Source organism: Hippocampus guttulatus, chromosome 16 (genome assembly GCF_054856545.1).
Source record: "Hippocampus guttulatus isolate MCC_2025c chromosome 16, RoL_Hgut_1.0, whole genome shotgun sequence".
Taxonomy (NCBI): Eukaryota; Metazoa; Chordata; class Actinopteri; order Syngnathiformes; family Syngnathidae; genus Hippocampus; species Hippocampus guttulatus.
The window spans coordinates 270853-292186 of record NC_141276.1 but is presented as its reverse complement, the minus strand read 5'-3'; the positions used below and the strand labels follow the sequence as shown (position 1 = coordinate 292186).

Below are 21334 nucleotides of genomic sequence, written 5' to 3'. Positions count from 1 at the left end.
GCCGCTTATCGCCCCCCCCCCCACCCCTTTCCATTTCCCACCAGAATGTGAAGGGTTGGCCTCCGAGCAAGGTGACTCACCGCGTACGGGCTGCGACATCACCATGACGACATTGGCGGAAGGCAGCGGATGTCTCGGTCGGCGGCGACATGTTTGCGTCAAACTCTTTGTTGTTGGGTGAGGATATTGGATCTTTTACACCGTGTAAAGAAAATGCAGGATTAAAAAAAAAAAAGAAAAGAACACAACAGAGCACGTACAGTATTTTTGTCATCCACTTGGTGAGTAGCTATGTGCCCCCCCCCCGGTAGCATCTTGCCCATCTTTGATTTCAAGAGACACTACATGTCAGTCTCCTTTTCGACGCACGCAGGAGCATCCGATGCTTCACGTCGATCCTGATGGCAGGAGCTTGGAGAGCATTAGTTTTTGTTTTGTTTTTGTCAAAAGTTTGAGGAGGGCGTTCGCGCATTGGCGGCGGCACGCTCTTTGAGTCAGCAAGCAGCTCCCCCTGCGGAGGGCGACGCAGCATCGGGAGAGACGCGAGGGGAGGCGCAAGTGCCGGCCGCCGCCTCTCGCTATAATAAGCGGCCGCTCGCACGCTCGCTCTCACTCGGGTTGCACTCCAGTGTGCGCGCGCGCCGCGGATGCCTCGACGCCAACGGAGCGCAACTTGGCCCCCGCGCCGCCGCACTTCTTCTGGCTTACGTTTGGATTTCTCCACTGGATTACTTTGGCTTTTGCTTGGAGAGAACTTTGAGGACGGATTCTTGGGGCGGGCGGCTGCGCGCGGGGCTGCGAAGGACAAGTGCGCCGCGCGTCCGGCTTGACTTGGGATTGTCCCACTTTTTGAGGAGCTATGCCGAGCTGCCGCGCCGCACAGTTTGTTGCGCAGGAGTGAAAAGAGCTGCGACGCGCGCGCGCTCGCGCACGCTTAACACTTTCTTCCGCGCAAATCTCGACTGGAGCAAAAGCAAAAGCTCTCGCTTTCTCTCCCCCGCCCTGAGGGGATGGTCGAGGGTCCTCGGGGGCCAGGAGCGACTGCGCGGCTCCTCCACCACCGCTTCGTCTCGTTTGGGGTTCAGTCCGATTCAAAAGGGAGATGAGAGCCGCAATTTTCTACTTCCTGCTGTGGACGACGTACCTGATGTTGGCCACCGCTCAGGTAAGGAAAAAAACAACAACCAAAAAAATTTTAAAAATTAAAAAACAGTAAATGCGCGCTTGATTGTCGATTCGATTGGAGCCCCCTTCCCCCCGCCCACCTGGAAAGAAAGCAGAGTTGTCCAAGCCGCTCTGGTTATTTTGGGCTTTTGTCGCCGAATTTGTTTGTAGCCTGAGCCAAGTGGGCAAACTTCATGAGAACTGCTCTTGCTGATATAAATAGTGAGGGTCAGACCACCACAACGAGCAGCAGAGCAGCAGCCCTCGCCTGCGCGACAAGTGCACCCCCCCCCCCCCAAAAGAAAATTGCGCACTTTGCACTTTACCGTACCACCACGCAATTTTGTGATGCATTATTGCACAAATTGAAAAAAGAAAGAAAAGCTCGAGCATGTCAGAATTCTTCCCGAACGGATCAGCAGTGATTTTTAATTGCAGCCCTTCCCCCCGCGCATCTCTAACTCACTGTCCCCTTGTTGAATTTCTCCGGCCCCCCCGTTCGGCGCCGAAGGAAGTGCACTTTCCCCAGGAGCTGATCGACAGACTGTCGCACAGTGAAATCCGCAGCATCAGCGACCTCCAGCGGCTCCTAGAAATTGACTCCGTAGGTAAATTCTGCCTCTTGATCCTTTGATTTCATTTCAAGCCAGCGAGCGCTTGCGAGACGGGCTCGACGGGTCGAGGTCACGTGATGTCACGGGCTTGACGGGTCGAGGTTGGAGCACCTCGGCGCGCGCTGTCGTCCGCAACTATCGGCGGGGGTCAAAGAGCATCCTTACTCACACTTTTGCCGCACGTCCAAAGTATTTCTTGAGTGAAATGCCGAGAGATGATGGTTTCTGCCAACGCACTTTTTGTGCCTTCCATCTCTTTATTGAGCGAATGCCGAAGGACGAGCATTCAGAACACTTTTTTGCCGATGGAGCGAACGCTGCGAGATGACCATTCATCTTTTCATGCTTTGCAGCTGTTTGTTGAGCGAATGCTCAACAAACAAGGATGGCGGTTCGATCCCGGCTCCGGCCTTCCCGTGTGGCGTTTGCGTGTTCTCCCTGGGCCCGCGTGGCTTTTCTCCGGGTACTCCGCTTTCCTCCCACATTTCCAAAAACATGCACGGCAGGCTGATTGAACACTTGAAATAAACATGAAATTGTCCCCGATTGTGATTGCGAGCGCAAATGGCTCTTCGACGACGTGTGCGCCCTGCGACCGGCTGGCGACCGGTTAGGGGCGCCCCCCGCCTACTCCTACTGCCCGAAGACGGCTGGGATGGGCTCCGGCACCCCCGCGCGACCCTCGTGAGGATCAAGCGGATGGGAAAATGGATGGATGGATGCTGAAGGATGAGCACTCAGCTTTTCTCCATTGCGCGAACGCTGCGAGCACAATTTTTGCCCGGCCAAAGCGTCGGAGAAACGAGCCGCCGCCGCCGCACGATGTCTCTTTTGCGTTTCCAAAGCGGTGCTCGCGCGAGCGCCGGGAGAAGAACACCAACACCCCGTCGTGCGTCACGCTTGGCCCGCGCGGCGGGCTTCGAACGAGCGACGCGCGGGATGACGCGTGTTTACGCGGAGGGCGCAGGTGTCCGCGCGCAGGCAGGTGGACCCCCGCCCGCTCCGCAAACATCCGCGCGCCGCTCTCTGTGAGCGGGCTTTCTCATTTGATTGCGCCGAGCTCCGAAATATCTCGGGCGGGGACCAAAACAAGCTCGATCGGATGAGGTGAACAAGGCGCGCTTGTCGATCGGCCAAACGAGAGCCGGGACAACGGGCGCTTTGTGTCGACGCGCTGACCCGCCTGCCGGACGGGGCGGCGGCATTAACGCGGCCGCTTTCTCTTTTGACGAGGTACGGGAAACGATGTCTTGGAGGGGCCCAAGCATCACAAGCGCCCGCGCCACCAGCAGCGGCCGCACCAGCAGCACCCGCACGAGAATTCCTCCCGCCATCCGGCTTTCTACAGCGACCTGAAGAGCTCGCAGCTCCACAGCCGCCGCAAGAGGAGCCTCGGTGAGACCGACCCCACGTCGCGATTCCAACGTGCGCTCGGCTTGTGATTCGCGATCGGCGACGGTACCCAAAAAAGTCCATTGGCAATCTCCTTTTTACTTGGAATGAGCTCCATGAATTCAATTGCATTCCTGTCCTTTCATCATTTTATGATGAGGATTCATTTGCGATTGGATTCAATATTTATGATCGAAAAACAATGTGAAGGTCATTTCTTATGATGATTTCTATTGTTTTTTTAGAAACGGATCGAATAATTTTCTCCTTTTTTCTGCAGTCCTGAACTTTTTGAGCAGCAGCGTTTTCATTTTGCGCGGCACCAAAAAAGGGGCAATAAAAGAGGAGAGGTGAATGGAAGATCGCGGCCAAGAAACGCTTTCATATTCAAGCATCCCACCGAATACTTAATGGAATGATGTCTCGTAAGCGTCTTATTGTACTCGGGCTCCTCTTAACTCTGATCGGCTCATTTTGCGATGGCGGCGCGGCTCGTCTTAATGAGAGAGGCGAGACGCGCGTCAGGAGAGGAACATATCCCGCAGCGTGGAAATTCCAGACATTCAAGGCGTCAAGTCGCAGCTCGCCGAAACCTTCCGTCGCATTTCTTCATCAAACGCCGAGCGCTCGCTGCCGCATCTCACGGAGGCGCGGAGGGAGAGCGAGAGCGCGAGAGTGCCGTCCGCGGCGCGCTTTGCCTTTGCTCCGATTTCATGTCAAGTGCCCGATGGGGTGCGCCGAGTATGCTGGAAGCACGAGCTTCCTTTACGGAATCCGTTTGCTAGCGTCTGTTGGCGGGGTCAGAGGTCAGTCCCTTTCCCAGATGCTCCAAATGAAATGAATGTCCGCTGTGAGGTCCCCATTGCGTTTCGGCAGAAATTCTTCTTCCTCTTCTCGTCATGATTCTTCTCCGTATCGATTCGTCATTTGAGGGCCTAAACATCACTGAAAACTCATTCGATGCGGTCTTTGATTTTGCTCTCTCCACTTTCAATACATGGCCTTTTATTTGGTGCTATTTTCCAGTGGTTTGACAGCACATTTGGTTTTATTTCATTGATTAAATATTTGATTTTAAACTATCGCTGCTCAAATTGCTTGCAATATTGTCACGCAACTCGATTCAATGTCATCTTTTTTGACATTTTCAAATGTTCTCATTGAATTCGACAACATTTGATTTGTTTTTGAGACACGGTGGTTCATTTAGATTGTAGGTGTCCAACTCCGGTCCCGGTCTCCGTGTTGCAACACAGCCGATTCAAATGATCAGCTCATCGGCAAGCTCTGCGGCAGCCCGCCGTTGAACCCGTACATTTGAATGGGGCGCAAACCGAGTCGTCGGGTCGTCGAATGAGCCCAAAGGGCACACGACGGCGGCCTGCTCGGAAATTGGCCATTCATTGCCCTCCTCCCTCCGTGCCTTCTCCCCCCGCAGTGGAGGAGGCGGTCCCGGCGGCGTGCAAGACGCGTACGGTGATCTACGAGATCCCCAGGAGCCAGGTGGACCCCACGTCGGCCAACTTCTTGATATGGCCGCCCTGCGTGGAGGTGAAGCGCTGCACGGGCTGCTGCAACACCAGCAACATGCGCTGCCAGCCCTCGCGCAAGCACCACCGCACCGTCAAGGTAGGCCACACGTGACAAACCGGGCGAAAACTTCCTCCGAGCAATTGTTGCAAAGTCAAGAGAGCAGGCAACTCGACGCTGGTGGGGTGGAAACGTTGGAAACGGGACGGGGGCAGTTGAAAAGGGGTTTGACTGTTCTTTGAAAGAAAACCCCAAGAAACAATTTGTTCCACTTTTGTTGTTGTTGTTGCTGAATTTCCTGCAACCCTGGCGCGCCTCTTCTGGATGTTCTGCTATTGCCTTTTCTGGTAGCGGCATTAGAAAATGCCACGTGACGTTCTGCCGTCGCTTCGACGGAAGTCTTTCGTGACGTTTCGAGACTGAACCACGAGTTGTGGAAACCGAGGCTCCAAGCTAAACCTCGCAATCTCGGAACACTGAAACACGCATCGATACGCACGAGCGCGGGCACGAGGCTGACTTTGCCAGCCGGGCGAACCCGGATATAGGCGACCGAAATGAGTTTCCTCCGCCGGGTGGCCGGGCTCTCCCTTCGAGAGAAGATGAGAAGCTCGGAGTCGAGGCGCCTGTCCTCAAAGTTCAAGGGAAGCCAGATGAGGTGGCTCGGGCATCCCCTCGGGACGCCTCCCTGGAGGCCAAAAACATGCGCTCTTGCTTTTTGGATTTCTGATTTTGAGGGTGAATCCATCTTGGCAGCAAGCTTGCGTTCATTGTTCCTTCCGCTGCTTTGAATGAACTCTGTGACCCCGGCAGGCCCTTTGAGCTTCAAGGCAACCCAACCCGACCGTGCTCATATGCGCATCGGATCTTGTTGACAATCAAAATATCCCTAAATGAATTTCTCATGGCTGTCTGCAGTCCGGCCGGTCTGTCCGTTTGTCTCTTTGTCTTGTCCGGAAGCCCGGAGGATGCCCCGTGACAAAGAGCGAGGGACTGAAAGGACTTTTTGTTGTTTTTTGTGGGGGGGTGAGGGTGGGGGCGTGCGGTTCCCAGAAGCCTCTGTGCTCGCTCCAAACACGTCTCCCTTTTCTGTTCAGCGTCAGGAGCGTGGACGTGGTGGCTTGAGATGAGTCAAACGTCTGCTGTATTTAGACGTCGCTCTGCTGAAAGGCACGGCAGCTATGAGCCCGGCGCGGACTTGGAGCGCTTCTTTGTCTTGTGTGTTTGAGTCTGGACTCTATTGTCTCTGCTCTTTAATCATCGGGACGACGCTCCGTCCACGCTTGTCTGTGTGAATTTATGGCCGTTTGCTCGCCAGAGTCCGCCTTTGGATTTGGACAGTGGCCGGCGGTCCATTTGGTAACCGGGCCTCACCCGACTGAGTTTTCCTCTTGCGGCATCTCGTCACACCTTTTCCCCGACCTTGCGCATCCCTACCACGTCTCCAAAAATCTCTCTTGTTTGTTTGTTTGTCTTATGAGACGACGTGCCGAGGTGGATTTTTTGGGTTGCCAGATCCCACGCTGTACCCCTGCCATGAGAGCATACTTTGGGAGTTGCTCTTTATTTCTTCCCATGTCTTATCTCGTGGGGGTTGTTTTCCACACCAAGAAACAATGGTGCATTGAATCGACTCAATTAGAGTTTGTCATTTTTTTGCAGTGCGTTTCTTCTCAAAAGAAATAGGGGCGGCGTCTGGCGACCTGTCAGCTCTCCGTGTTGGGTGTCACGCCGCACGTTTCTTGGACAGGTTGAACCTGTAAAATGAATTTGGTCGCTTTGGAATTCTACTTCCATTGCTCAGATGTTGAGTTACAATCGCCGGCGGCCCTGATTCCAAAGCCCCTGAGCACACGAGATTGACCTGGCAACGCCGAGAGAATGAAATCTGATTGGGCATATCCACGAGCGTGCACATCCACCGAGTGGAAGCAGCGCAAGCAAGAGAAACGCTTGCCGATGACGTCCGTTGGAATACGTTGATAACATTTCACTGAGCAACGGTGACAATTTCAAATTCAAAGCTGTAAACGTCGAGCCCCGCCTCCCGTCCCGCCACCGGATTCAACTGGGATCCGGTCAGACGCGCTGGTCTTGAAACGTTTAGAAATGCTGACTCATGTGGAAGCGAGAGAGCCATTCTGCACACAGACACGCCTTATTTCTCATGCGAGCCAGTCCGCAGCGTCAATCGGAGCTCTGTCTGGCCTCAAACGAGACGCCGACTGCTTGGAGAGAGACGCTGGTGAGCGAGCCTCCGTCCGCGTGGAATGTCGCGATCCGTGCCATTTTGCCCCCGTCTGACACGGTTGCAGCTCGGCTGCCGGAGCGGGGGCCAAATATTTCATTGTTTTGGACCTTGAAGAAGCAAACGTTTTCAAACCGACACAAGCCATCCCCTGAGTGAGCCGGAGCCTATCCCAGCTGACCTTTGGGCGAGACGCTAGCTCGCTATGTTTGGGACTGACGGACTTCCTAGCGAGCTCGCCAACATTTTTGTCGGGAACAAAATGCCGGTGTGATTGATCCTTTTTATTCAAATGCTATCAATGCCCCCAACCTTCTCTTCTCCCTCCGTGTCCAGTATTGCTAATACCGTTCGGACAGGCGTGAGTGCGCTCTCGCATTCTTGCCCACATTGTGTACTTGTGTTCGCACGTATGAATAGCGCTGCCTCTCTCCGTTTGTTCTCGCGCCAGTAAACAGGCCACGAGGCGGCTCCAACTCATTCGCCTTTGGTCTCGCTCGTTCATGAGGCGTCCTTATTTGGAAGGCGGGTCAGAGGTCCGGCAGAGCTCCGCACCAAGGTCAAACCATTCGGTGAATGCGTTTGCCATTTTGCTAGCTAGCGGGCTCCATTCACACCGTAGCGAGATTTGGTTCATCGCTCTGCACTTAGCGTTGAATTTTGCTGACCTATCTCCACGAGAGCAATCATTTGAAGAAAATAAATGCCGAGACCTTAAAACGGCCCTCAAATTGTGACGGAGCCCGCTCGCACCCAAACGTGGTTGAATTTTGTGCAGAAATGATCGACGTCGTAAACCTCAAGCAGTCATGCGATTCTGGCGGCCGGCAGTCCATTTTTTTTCTTTGCATGTTTTGATGTGAAAAGTATCTCAATTCCCTCGCGAGAACTTTCCATGCGGTTTCCTCCAAATGAGCGACGGGAGCACGCCGACTTATGTCAACTGGTTTCAACCCGACAGCGTATAAGGTAGCTTCCTCTCATCATGCTGCCGTATTTTGGCAACAAGTCACTTTTGATGGCCCCGCGTACAAGTATTTGGCAGAGGTCCTCCGGGGTCATCGGCTCACATCTGTGTAAACCGAAGAGGGAGATTGTTTTCGTCTGTGTGTGCGTGTGCGTTGGGGATGGGGGGAGGAGACGGAGTGCGCTCAATGTTATGCTCCATAAACTCCCCCACCGCAGCGTGGCGACAAGGCCGTTTGTGTGCGAGGGAGAGAGACGGGGCCGCAGAGTAATGAAGTGTTGATGGCCGCCCGATCAAAGCGGAGGCCCGACAGAGGCCGGGCGGATGCGGCCGCGCCGCTGAGGGTGGGGGTCCGGGCCACCCGACCCCCGCCCCCTTCCCAGCCTCTGACCGTTACCTTGGTGACAGCAGGTCAGATAGCGGACTCTCACTCTGTCTGTCGTCGCACCAAATAGAATAGGTTTGCGGCGCGCGAGACAGAACGTGGCCCCTCATGAACAAAGACCATCATGAGAAGGGCAAAGCGTCGAGCAGGCGTGTCCAAATCCACTTTGGAGTGACGTCTTCCCTCCGAGGGCCGCGACGACAGTGAAACCGAGTAAATGTTTCGGCGTCACATCGCATGATTCCTCGTACGCAATCAAATGAGTCAACGATTGGTTTGTTCCATTATTGTTCAAGTGAGCGCAAAGAAGGTAACACAATGACGGCAAAATCTCAACGTGGGACACTTGGGTACCAATTTTAGCAGGAATCATACAAGTGGACGCACATAAAATGACGCGGCGAGCCGGATCTGGCCCCCGGGCCTTGAGTTGGAATAGTCACGCTTCAAGCAAAAACAGGGATGCGCGCATCGCTAAAAAGGCCAGACAGAAATGACATCTCAACGGCGGACGAGAGCATCCGTACGGCGTACGCATCGATGTGAACGTGAACAGCGGCGACAAACGGCAGCGCGTCGAACGCCAGATTGGAATGAAATGCGTACTCGTAACAACCGGCGGTGCACTGATAGCCGGACAGCAAAAAAGAAAGCGTTTGGAGCCCCTTTGCGATAAAGAAGAAGCATTTGAAGACATTTTGGCAAAGCCCAGCGGGTCACGGGAGGATCCCGTCCAGGGCACGGAGTCGCCGGACTCGCGCCGCGCCGGCTGCATCGCGTCACTTAGTCTTTGAATATGCTTGATTTTTCTTTTCTCCGCTGTGGCTTCCATCCCGCACTCCCTCGGCCAGTGCTGGAGTCTGACGGTGTGTCATGCCAAGTCGCGGCGGACTCCCTCGCTTGCTCTTCGTCGCCCTTTCCAGCCGTCTGGTCGGTTCACCCCCGTGACCTCCTCCATTGTTCTGCGCAGGATCATAAAGACGCCATCCGGGGGGATTCTTTGATATTTGATCCGGCGCCTTCCGCCGCCCTCAGATATCCACATCTGGCCGTCCGTCGGATTTGGGGAGTTGAGCCACGCCGGCCCGGGTCTTTGTGGGCATAAATGTGATAAATGCTCCCCTTTCTTGTCGGGCGCGCGCCGCCTCGCCGGCCCAAGAGCACGTTCTGACGGGTTGAAGGAGAGGGCGGCGGCAGGAGCAGGTTGTCGTCTCGCCTCTTGGCGCTTTTCCTCCGCCTGCGTGGGAAGATCACCTCTTCTTTCTCGCCGGTAGACTTCCTCGGGGTTCGTTCTTTTTGCGGGGCGCAAGCCGGACAGTTTCCTCCTCGCTCGCTCACTTAAGGTCCCTGCCTTCTGTCAAGAAATTATTCCCATTTATTTCTGCTCCATTTTTGTCCCGCCGCCCCTCGCTGTCCATCCACATCCCCGTTGTGTTTTCCTTGGAAGACATGAGTAAAACTTTCCCCTCCGTCATGCTCTCATCGGCGCTCAGGGAATTCCCAATTAAAAGCGAGCAAGACGGTCGGCTTCACACAGAGGCTCTTGTCTGAAGGGGCGGGGGGGCCTGGGACGAAGCAAAGGGGGTGCACTTCCCAGAGCCCCCTGCCTCACCCCAACCTCGCAGATCGGATATCATTCCCCCAAGCCACTCAAGGGACTCTTTCTCAGGGCCCCGGCTTTCTCTGGAGCAGTTTGATTTATACAAAGAGTGTCGGTGTGGGGGGGGCCTCGTCGTAGCACTCGGGTCTCTTTTCTGATGTGTGTTTTATGTGGGAAGTCATTGACTCTGCACCGGATGAGAAGCCTTTGTACGCAAAATAAATCTTGCCAGCAAAGTAGGCGGGAAGGACTTCCCTGTTAACACCTTTCCATAAAGTGCGCGTGCACACACCCGCACAGCCCCCCCCCCGCCCCTACACACACACGCACACACATGCGCGAGATGAGAGATATGGGAGAGAGTGTTGACAAAGTAGGCAGTGCAGGAGGTTGTTTAAGCAAAGCGTTGTTGTGCACACGCTCAGACGAATACGAATGGCGACTCTTGCACGGTGTTTTTCACCTTGCTGCCTCTCATGCGTGCGCGAGAGCAGACCGCCAATAGTTGTTTGTTGGCCAACAAGCTTTTAGCCGGCCGAGCTGACAATGAATCAGCAAGTTGATGGCTCGGATCCAGCACTCGCACCCAAAACGCAGTCCATCGGGGTGGCGGGTGGACAATCGGAGCTCGTGCAAACACGCAAAGCTCAAGGGAAAGAAAATGAAAACGTCCGAGACCGTGTCCCATCTCTCCAAAAGCCGTCATGCCTCCAAAACGCCACGCAGAGGGAGGAAACGACACGGAGAGCGGATGCTCACGTGCTACTCGTTGTCCTCCCTCGTCCCACGGGCTCGCTCTCCGCCCGAGGCCGATTGAGCGCGAGCGATGTGTTTCGAGGTCAAATTCACGGCAAGCCGGTAGACTGTCCTCATGTTTGGTTGGGAAGAAAAATCCCTGGAGGCAGTCTCCAATGCCTTCTCTCGGCGGGCGTTTGCCTTTCTTGCGCGGGTCAACTCGAATCTTGACGTTAATAGGTAAGACGCGGACGTCATCCGATCACCGTCGGCCCCCTTGGCCCTCTCCCTCAAATAACCCCGCAGTCGTGTCCGCAAGCGCACGGCGGAGGGATGCGCCTTGGCGCCGCCCTCGCCGCGTCAAGGCCCGATGACGGCAAACTCCGTCGGCCTCCGGCTCGTTGAGCGCGTGCCTCCCGTTCTCCCCCCCATCTTCTTGGTGCTTTCCCCGTATACAAAGTAGCGAGACGCTTTGACAAAGGCGAAAGCGCCGACTTCAAGTCTAGCCCGACCGGGGCTGCCCCCGCGAGCTTTGACTTCAGAGCATTGGCATGAGAGACGCGGGGTTGCGTGAGTGTCAACATGCTTTTGTTTTAGCAGACAGACTCGGTATGTTGACTGGTCTGCGTGACTAATTCGCCGCCGGGCGGCGGGCCAGCGCGGGATGGAGGAAGAGAGCCTCTCCCGTCTGCCGCCGACGTTATCGCCAGAGAGGGGCGGCCCGCGGGATTGTCGGTTCATATCCTCTCCCGTGCGCTGAACTTGAGATGAGGTGAAGTGGGAGGAGGTTGTGGGTCGGGCTGGGAGATTGTTTCCACGTGCCCGCCGGGCCCTCGCCGATGAACGTGGAAGTTACCTGCCCGCGGCGCTCGGATCAGAGAGCCCGAAAAGCACGGAGCCGCCCTGTCTGTACAGCTTCGATGGCAACGCTTCCAGGCCGCAGGCTCGGAATTCCTGCACTTCTCGTTGCTCTTTGCTCCATTTCGAGTGCTTCTTCCTCTTCTCCTTGTCCTTTTACCGCGCGGGGGCGGCCCCTCCCGGTCCCAGACCGTCGCCCCGTCAACACCTTTCACGGTGACGACGGGCCAACGTGAGTGACCGCGGGGCTCGTCTGCGAGGGGTCTCGTAGAAAGTCTTTATGGCCTGCTCTCATATCGGTGGACGTGTTGGGACACGGCAGGTGAGTTTGGCCGCGCGTCTGCTCCGAGCCTCGAGTCGAAGTCTACAGTGGTGGAGGCGGCGGGAGTCACGGGCCATTTCTCCGATGGAACAAAGTCTGCTGCTCGGGCGCAGCGCACCGTTCCTTCGATTCTCCACTTGTTGGGGCTCGTCGGGACACGGTCCCCTGCTCCGTTCGCAGTTGAGGGAGCGGCCGAGCCAAAGCGCAAGAACGCCGCCGTGTCGGGCTCCGCGTTCCTGGATGACCAAGCTTTGTCTTCTCCTGGTCGCGACAGGTGGCCAAGGTGGAGTACGTCAAAAGGCGGCCCAAGCTCAAAGAGGTCTTCGTGCGATTAGAAGACCACCTGGAGTGCGTGTGCACGTCGCAGCATCACGTCATGGAGCATTCCGACGCAGAAACAGGTAAATCCTATCGCCCGTTTCTCGGCCTTTTCTCTTTTTGTCGGGTTTTTTGGACGGCTTTGGGCAAGGTGGCCTCCATAAAATGGAACAAAACGCGATGAACCGAGGATACCCAGTGTGAAAGCATCCTGACACGTTGCCTTCCGGGTAGAGAACACCCCCCCCCCGCCCCTCCACATGCACACACAAAGTCCCGCCCTACACTTTGTAATCGTCCTTTCCTGCCTTCTTGGTGTGTGCTCAATGTTTGCTTCCTTTCCTTTTCTTTCCTCTGCCACCCCGCCTCCGCCTGCTTTCCACCCGTTGACCTTTTCTCGAGCAGGTTGACACACCTACTGCCGCATTGCAACGTGTCAAAGCCAAAGCCCCGAGCCGAGCAAATTTCCACCCCGATGTTTTCAACGCTTTCAGATCTAACGGTCCACTATATTTTGGGGTGGGGGGGGGGGGGGTGTCTGTCGGTCGATGCGCATGCGACCCAGCCCCAAGAGCGGTCGTTGTGCCTTCCTTTGGAATTTTGGGCGCGGGCGTTCTAACCTTGAGCTCTTTTCTTCCCCCCACCCCCGCTAGTGGACGTGAGGTGAGGACGTCAGCGCGGGCTCATCGTTGCTCCACACTGAACTTTCCCCCTCGATGAACCTAAGAAACCACGATGCCAAAGGTGCTTCTTTTTTTTTTTTTGTTCCTTTTCCAAACCGATCCCATCAAAGACTCGCCGGCGATGACGAGGAGCCCGCTCAAAAGGACACAAGAAGGGAGGACGACGAAAGGGACTTGTCTCTTTCCGGACCATGAGAGCGCCGTGCGAAAGTGGCGCTCGACCTCCGGCGTGGCCGCCGGAGTGCCCCGCCCTCCATTTAAAGGCACGCGGGCCAAAGGTCGCCGAGGCGGTCGTCGACGTCTCCGACCCCGGACGCTCCTTCCGAACGATTGACGCTCGAGGACGCACGGGTCCAATTTGCGCTATTGTCACCCTCTTCTTCTTCATGACAGTGTATCGAGTCTTGTGTATTGCTTTGGAGAACGGCGGCATGGCGACGCCGGAAAGCCAGTGGCGGCAAGATGCTTTTATTTTCGTGATGAGACATATTAGCCTAGTTTTCATTGCTCGTTGAATGTCTGTATTTAATCCATGCGGGCGGAGAAGAAAAAAAAGCAACAAAAAAAGCCCATAAAACAGCACGTCGGAAGTGGTCCTTAATGTGTGCGAAATACGTAGACACGAGTTGTTTTTCAGCCGTATCACTGTCATGCTGATAAGGACGATGGCCACCCAGTCTGCTGGAACACACACACACCCACACGCACACCCACACACACACACACACACACACACACACGGAGCAAAGTCCACCTTAAGGAGTGAATGAACAAGCAGAGCATAAATGAGCTCCTTGTTTGGGGGCCCGGTGTCGCAGGTCACATCACAATGTCTTCTCGGCGACACGGCTATTTGCTACAAGTGCCATCAAATGGAGCGAGTGAACGGGGGAGTGAACGGCGGTCGCTGTCCAAAAAGCGCAACCAGCGTCAAGGATGCTGCGTTTCGATGCCGCCGCGTGTCTCGCCACTGTTTATGTTTTGTCTTGTTTTTTTTAGGGGCGGGGGGGGGGGGATTCCCACAACAACAACAACAACAAAATATGAATTTGTCATTGTTTTCTTTTTTTAACAAAGAGGAAACGAGACAAACCTTCCTTTTTTTTCCAAACAAAGACGGCAGTCACTGTAATTTATCTATTTATGTTCAACAATAAATGTATTTCTGCTCATGATGCCTTCCCGGGTCTCAATTCAATCAAGAGAGGTGGCCAAAGTACAAGTACTGATAAGACGATGGTCCAAGTGAAAGTGGCGATACTTTCAAAGTACATAGTGAACTGCTATTTTGTAGAAAAGTAGAGGTGGAAAAAGTCGTCACATCCCGCACGCAAGCAGCAGTACAGATAAGACGAGTGAAAGAAAAAGAAAAAAAGCCCAACGGAGTCCGAACTGTTCTTAACGACTCTCCGTACTTGAGTAGATGGACAAATACTGTCGCATTGGTCAGAGGAGAAGTCCCCGTTCTCCTACACTCAAAATTCCGACTGACATGTAGCCAAGACTATGCCCCCCCCCCCAAAAAAAACAACGTAAATTTTCAATCTGAGTTGTATGATAATCGTACTTTTCTCCCCCCAAATGGCAAAACTGTCGATGTGAGCTTGCGTGTAACGTGGCTCCAGTGATGCAAGCATTTGAGAGCTTGTAATGGGAGCAGGCGGAGAAAGCCAAGTGGACTCAGGATGTGGATAATGAGTCGGGTGTGTGGAGGGGGGGGGGGGGGGGGCGGTCAGCACTAAGTGGACCTGCTTTCATAAACAATGCCAGAAGGGGAGCGAGAGGCGCACCAGGTGGAAAGAGGCTGTGCCAATGGCCCCGAAGCGCGCTCCGAATTCAAAGGCGCCCTCCCGGTGGGAAACGTTTGGGGGCCGCCTTGACTACTCACATGATTGGGCCGCCGGTCAGAATACACGGCGGGGTCAGGGCTCGTGGGGGGGGGGGGGGGGGTATCCTTGGGCAAATGAGGACTCCTTTGACTTTTTTAAATCGACATTTTACAAACACTCAGTGCAGCTTTTTATGTTGACTTATGGCAAATATTTATGAAAAATGTAACTGCTTTAACTCTTTACACCCCCCCCACAAAAAAAGCTTGATAAGATACACGTTTGAGGAGAGAGAGAAAAAAATTTTTTCACGATAGTCATGTTCTTTCTAGTTAGTACTCCTCCTCAGTTCGTAACCGCCCTCCCCCCTAACCCCCCCTCCTCTCCCCCTCTGTGGCCTCTGGCTTTTGAGGAAAGGCAGAGGTGGCCTTTGAAGACGGCGACAGCCAAGTTTATCCCGGCCGGCGCTCATGAATGCGTCTCTTTGTCCACTTTCACGTCTTCACATCCTGCCCCCCCCCCTCAACTCTGCTCCAACTGACTCTCATGCTCTCGATGGGGCCCCCCCCCCGCCCCCCACATCCTACAAATGACCCCGCTAATTATGTATTTAAGGTATTTGGCTCCTGTGAAAACAGCTTTGGGAAGGCAATGGGGGGTTAGGGATGTGAGGTGGTCTCCTGGTTATCATTACTGGCCGGCGTTTTGTGTAAACAATGGATTAGGGCAGCGAAGGTTGATGAAGGGGAGGGCCGACGGCGGCGGGCTTGGCACGCGGTGGCCTGCGCGCTCGGGTTTCACCCGCGGGTGGCCGGCGATCCCTCCCAAACGTTTGTCCCCGAGGCGGGGCACGCACGTGACGCATCTCCACGCAAAGCAGGCGCCCCGCTCCGTCTGCCTCGCCAGGTCAATGGACCAATCAAGGTCTTTTCAGGGCAGGGAAAAGCAAACCATGAAGACGGACGGCACTGCGTTTGTCCCGACTTGAAGAAAAGACCGTCAAAGAGAACGGGGCCAGCGCGTGCAAAACTAACCACGTGTACTTTCACCTTCCTCTTCTTCTCATCCCAACCCTTGACGCCGACGCCGCTATCTATCCGTCCGTCTGCCTTTCTCTCCGTTGATCTGGCTCGCGGGCTATCTGTCTAGCTAGCAACACGAAAAACAGGAGCCAAACCCTTTTTATTTTTGCCAGCTTAGAAAATGTAGCCGTCATACACAGTTGCCACACAGAAACTGCACTTCCAACGTCTTGACCGAAAAAAAATTGGAATTTCAAGACAAAAACATTTTTCTTTTACCAAATAAGTCTGACTCATATGACAACTTTCAATTCAAAAAATATATTTTTATTTTTTGAAGTGAGAAAATGACTATAAAAAAATCTAACTAGAAAAAACATCCGTTTTTGGGTTTATTTTTAAGTCCAGAAAATCAATTCATAAGTTGAAGGAGATCATTTATTTTCAAACGGTTCTCAACGTGTTTTCATTATAAAGTGTGTGTGTGTGTGCATGTGCGCGTGTGTGTGGTGTGCGCGTGTGTGGCGCGTGCGTGTGTGTTTTCCAGTGGGAGTGCGGCTCGCAAAGCCAGTTTTCCTTTACACATTAAATAAATCAGAAGTGTTAGAATTAGAGTGAAGTGTTTGGTTTGTGGGAAGCAAGCAGGGAAGCTTGCGATGTGTCACTGCAGCGGTGGAATGAGGAGTGTGTGTAAGCGTGTGTGTGTGTTTATACAGTGATGTGTGTGAGCGTGTGAGGTCGGGACAAGCCGGCCCCGGCCAAGGTTCTCGGGCGACAGTGTTATTAACCGTGGCGGAACCATTGTCGCCGCCGCCTACTTTGATCCGGGGTAACGGCCTCAGCCGACCCGGCTCTCGTTCCCTCTTTGCTCCGCCGATCGATGGCCGACGTCTGGACGGGAGATTTGTTGTCGTTAACTCAGGAGGGTACCCCAGCGGGAGCCCGAAGACCGGTTCGGCGGGATCCTCGACCATGGCGACGTTTACCCGGCGGTAGGGTCAATCTCATTCGGTTCCGGCGGAAAGTCACCGACTCTCTTGAAGCGGATTCACGACTGCTCAAGACTTGCACCCGACTCACGTCTATGCCTCGCAGCTCGTTCAAATCCTCGGCGGCGTGCCCTAGGGCTCCGTTCGAGGTCCGCTTTGCTTCATCGTCTTCAGGGTGCTCGGAGATGGTCGTCGTGCGGACGGCCTCGGACATAAACGCGAGGCCTGAAACGCGTTCCGTCGGAGTTCCGCGTCACTGTGTTCCAACGGTGGTTTTTTTGGGGTGACTCCGAGAAGTAAAAAGGAGCCGACGGGTTCTCGGGCACTCTCCGTTCGGGCTGGGGAATGGCCTACCCGCGGAAATGAGCTCGGCCGCCTCTGTCGAAATCAGACTTGCATTTGGCCAAACGATACCTGGTCTGCAAGGCGCCTCCGCTCCTGCTCAAATAGGAGGCTCGGTGGCGGTATCGCCGCGAGGATGCGGCACGGACAACCGAGGAGAGCCATCTTCGCTGACATCGCACGGCAGCCCGGTCCTCCGGGAAGGGGGATGGGATCCTTCCATCGGCGGTGCCTCCTCACGGTCTGGGGACCGGGGCACGCGGCCGACTTTTGTCAAGTGTGGAGCTGGGAAGCGCTCGGAGACCCGTTCGTGATCAAGGGCCACGCAAATAATCTCGATTGGGCATCGCAAAAGGGAGGAAAGGAAGAAGAACTCATGACGGACGGCGCCTACAACAAAAGCCCCGCAGTTCCCCAGTTTGAAAGCGGCTCGACAATGAGGGCGCATTCACCCTCTGTCGCGCCGACAAGGAATTCCGGCGGTTTGCTTCAGCAAGCGTGAGCGCCATCGTCCGCTGCACGGACGAAAGGACTCGTGCCGCCAAAAGTTCATTGTGAGCTTTGGTCAAGACGTTGGAAGTGCAGTTTCTGTGTGGCAACTGTGTATGACGTCTACATTTTCTAAGCTGGCCAAAATAAAACCGACGGTCTCATTTAGGTTTCTGTCGCCAGGCCGGATGTTCGGAATGGAGCATTTTCTCTTTTGGGAGTGTGAAGACGCCCTTCGGAAAACCAACACAACACGTGGCTTTGGTAAAATTGTCTTCCAAAGAGGAGCTTCGAACAGTATGCCAATTATTCATTTGAAAAAAAAAAAATAATACTAATACTAATATATATATATATATATATATATATATATGTATATATATATATATATATATATGTGATTTGGCCAGTGGGTCTTGTCATGTCAATTGCGCCCTTATTTTCACAGTGGTTAGGTGGTCTGGGCATGTTTCGACGCTTGATGTAACCCCCAAAATACAGCAATTTGGGACTAATTACAGTGCAGTAATTTCTGAACAAACTCCTACTCGATTCTCACAAGAACCGGCGCGGCACATTTGGATGTGAAAATTGCCGCCGCGCTGCTCATTATTGTGAATGATGACGAAAGATTTTTGAAGGAAGGAAGGATTGACGCGCTCGCAAATGTTCACCTCACAGTTTTGGGCCTCATGACCCCGCCGGCTTTCTTTCGGAGTCACCGGGCTGAAATCAAGGATGGCGGGTGGGACTTGGCAGGTGATGCCGCCCCCTTTTCCCGCTTGGAACTCCAAACTTTTGGAAGGTCTGTCCTTTTGGTCACGTTTTCCACCGGCATCGCTCGCTTTGTACGCTTGACTGCATGGTGAGCAGGACGGATTCCAAAGGGGGCGCGAGGAACCCCACCGTACTTGGGAGCCGGATCTGTTTACCGTGGCGGAAACAATATCGCGGCCATGGGTGGAGCGCCCACTTGTTTTTATTCCTTCTGGCACTGATGAGTTCACCCTGAAGAGTGGAGAGTCAGAGGTTTGTTTGGAAACACGTTATACGTGCTGATTTGTCTTTCTTTTTTAAAATTTTTTTTTAGGCGCAGCAAAAACAGTGCCCAGTGACACACATCTCACATGAGTCGCCCTTCTCCCGCTGTCCCCGTATTTGGGAGTTACCAAAGCGAGGCCCATTTTCCGACATCAACGCGCAGCCAGCGAGCCACGTCTCTCGCCCACATGCTGGCACAATTTACACGGCGGCTCGGTGGTCTTTCAATTCTCAGGTCGGCGCGCGACACCCGCAGGCGTGCTCGCCGCCCGGCAGAGTGGACGGCTCACGGCGCAAAGAAAGCCACCGGAGCCTTTGAGCAGAGATATATTTGCGCCTGCCGGCCGCATTTAAACTCGCCGGGGTTGTCGCCAAGGCTCCCCTCTTCTCCCTCCTTCAAAATGGCTTTTGAGCAATTTCAAATCAACGTGATACGGAAGCGCAAGACAACAGCTCACAGATGTGCTACGCACGCCGTTTGGATCACTGGACTCCATTTTTAAGAGGACAAAACATCGAGGCGAGGGCCCTCTTTTGCCTAAAAACCGGCGTCAGCGCTCCGTCTAGTCTCGCGTGTTTGGGGCCTTGCACCTTTCTGGGCGCCTCGTTCCCGACTCATCTGACAATTTGGAAAAAAAGAGAGAGACCTTTGGGAACGAAGGACTCGAATTTCACGGAAGACGGCACCATCCCGGGCATCCCGTCCAGCCTTTGTGAAGCAAAGGCAGGATATTACAAAGACAAACGGTAGTTACGCGCAACTGGAATTCCCTTTCCTCACCCAGCAAGTTTCACTTGGCTTCATGTGGCAATGCTGTTTTGGTGTCATGATGTCATTCCTCCCACCAGCACGCCACCGCTAAACTGACCGCCGCTCAATGAGGCGGTATTGCATCCTGACCTGAATATCTCCGACTTCACTTCGGGCAAAGGTAATGACGGCGACGGGATAAATGCTTCCAGCGCCGCTGCAAGTTGCCTGGCAAACCTCTTGTCACGAGATGAGAAACAGGCGCGACTCCCCGGGACCTGAATGCCAGTCTGGACTTATGGGTTGAATCCACACGCAGGCGACAACAAGTTGCTTTCCGTGAGCTAAGAAGCGTGCGAACACCTGCCGTTTTCAAATGACGCGCTTATTGTCGGCCCTGGTGGAAATGAGTGTGGGCAACTGTGCGCGCCAACGCAACGTTACATGATTGACACCTCCGGCCCTGGAAAAAAAGGGAGGGCCAAATAGAACATGTACTCAGCGTCCAGGAATTCCTTTCACTCCTCCTTCCTTATTTAAACTTAACCTCGCAACACACACTTAAACACACACACACATTCGCGCGCAAATCAAACAGTCACAACAGTGCCTCGTCTATGCCAGCCACCTCTCCTCATTGATTATGCAGCTACGTTCTTATCACAGGTTGATTCCGACTCGTCCTCACGCCCGTTATGCTCATCTACAATGACATTTGGCCGAAATCAATCTTTATTCGGCACGCTCATTGCAAACGTGACGAATGGCCTTGCGGATTTTTGAAATGTTCCATTTTGAACGGGCAGGTCATTTGCAACACATATCCAGTCCAGCTGTTCAATGTTGAAGGGCTCGCCATTGGGCTCGGGTTATTGTTACGTTCATCATTGACGTGGCATTCGGAATGTCGACGTTATTGTCTGTTTGTGCGCTTGTGTCAGACGCACCTGGAAAGCAATGGAGTGCATCCCGTATTTTGACATGACCGTGATCGGAGCCCATTAGTTCGACAGCTAGCGGAGCTATCTGACTCATCTTTCAACGGCGGGCAGGCACCAGCGGTTCTCTCCACGACATGACAGCTCAGCGTGACCTGACTGACAGCTTCTGTCAGACACCGTCTTTAAGGGCGCTTGCTGGTGACTCACAGCGTAGTCACCAGCAAGTCTTTGAAATGCGCGCGTGGAAAATTCAGCTTTCAATTCAGGGGACGGGGATGATTGGAAATCTGCCGGGAGACAAGAACGCAAGTAAAATGCATGTTTATTGCCCCCCCCCCAAAGAATTCCAATTAACTCCAGGTGCAAACGTAAGCAAAATGTTTCTTTTCATCAAGCTGAAGGTAATTTACAACGGCAATAAATTTAGGCCTGACCCTGAAGAGAGAAGTGCTTCGGGCTGCGTTCGAAGCGATGTGAAAAGGGGGCGATAATGTCGTTCTTTTTTTTTTCTCCCTCCTACGTCCCTTCAGAGCTAATCACTTCATTATGATTTGATTACCTCGCCTCAAATGAGATCACCCTGCAGGCCCAAGTGAAAACAGACGCTTTTTCAACTAAAACCGCTCAAAGGGCCGTTGGAGACGGATTGGGTTGGCTTTCATTCGGACTTCTGAATGCCATTAAAAAACACCCCACAGAAGTGAAGCAGTTATTAGCCAGCGAATCAACTTGAGTAATTCACTCCCTCTCCCACGCCCCCCCCCGCTGACCCCCCCCCCCCAAAAAAGCCAGACGTTAGTTCCTCGCTGACGCAATAGTTTGCTCTACCTGCAGCGCTGCGGCCAGGAAGTGAGAAAGAGCTTTTGGCTGATGTGTGATAGAAAAACAGGAAGTTGCAGTAAAATAAACAGAGGTCGGGGCGACTCGCCGAAATCACCCCAAACCCAAAGACGCCCAAACAAGGGGCTTCTTTGTCGTGGCGCTCCTTTGATGAAATCCAGAATAACACCGCAGATTCCCAAATCGGGTTCTTATTTTGACCGGTGAGGCGGGCAGGTTTACCTCTCAGGAAACTGCAAACACCAAAACGCGCCACATTCAACGCCTCTGTCGG

General features: G+C 53.9%; 1 protein-coding gene across 1 annotated transcript; it reads left to right on the top strand.

The window, feature by feature from the left end:
- Positions 1–628: 628 nt before the first annotated feature.
- Positions 629–13988, top strand: pdgfab (platelet-derived growth factor alpha polypeptide b). The gene is made up of 6 exons (XM_086133662.1): positions 629–1165; positions 1676–1772; positions 3012–3173; positions 4609–4799; positions 12090–12216; positions 12787–13988. Exons 1-6 carry the CDS (start codon positions 1103–1105, stop codon positions 12798–12800), a joined length of 654 nt encoding a protein of 217 aa, XP_085989788.1. The 5' UTR covers positions 629–1102; the 3' UTR covers positions 12801–13988.
- The last annotated feature ends 7346 nt before the right edge of the window (positions 13989–21334 follow it).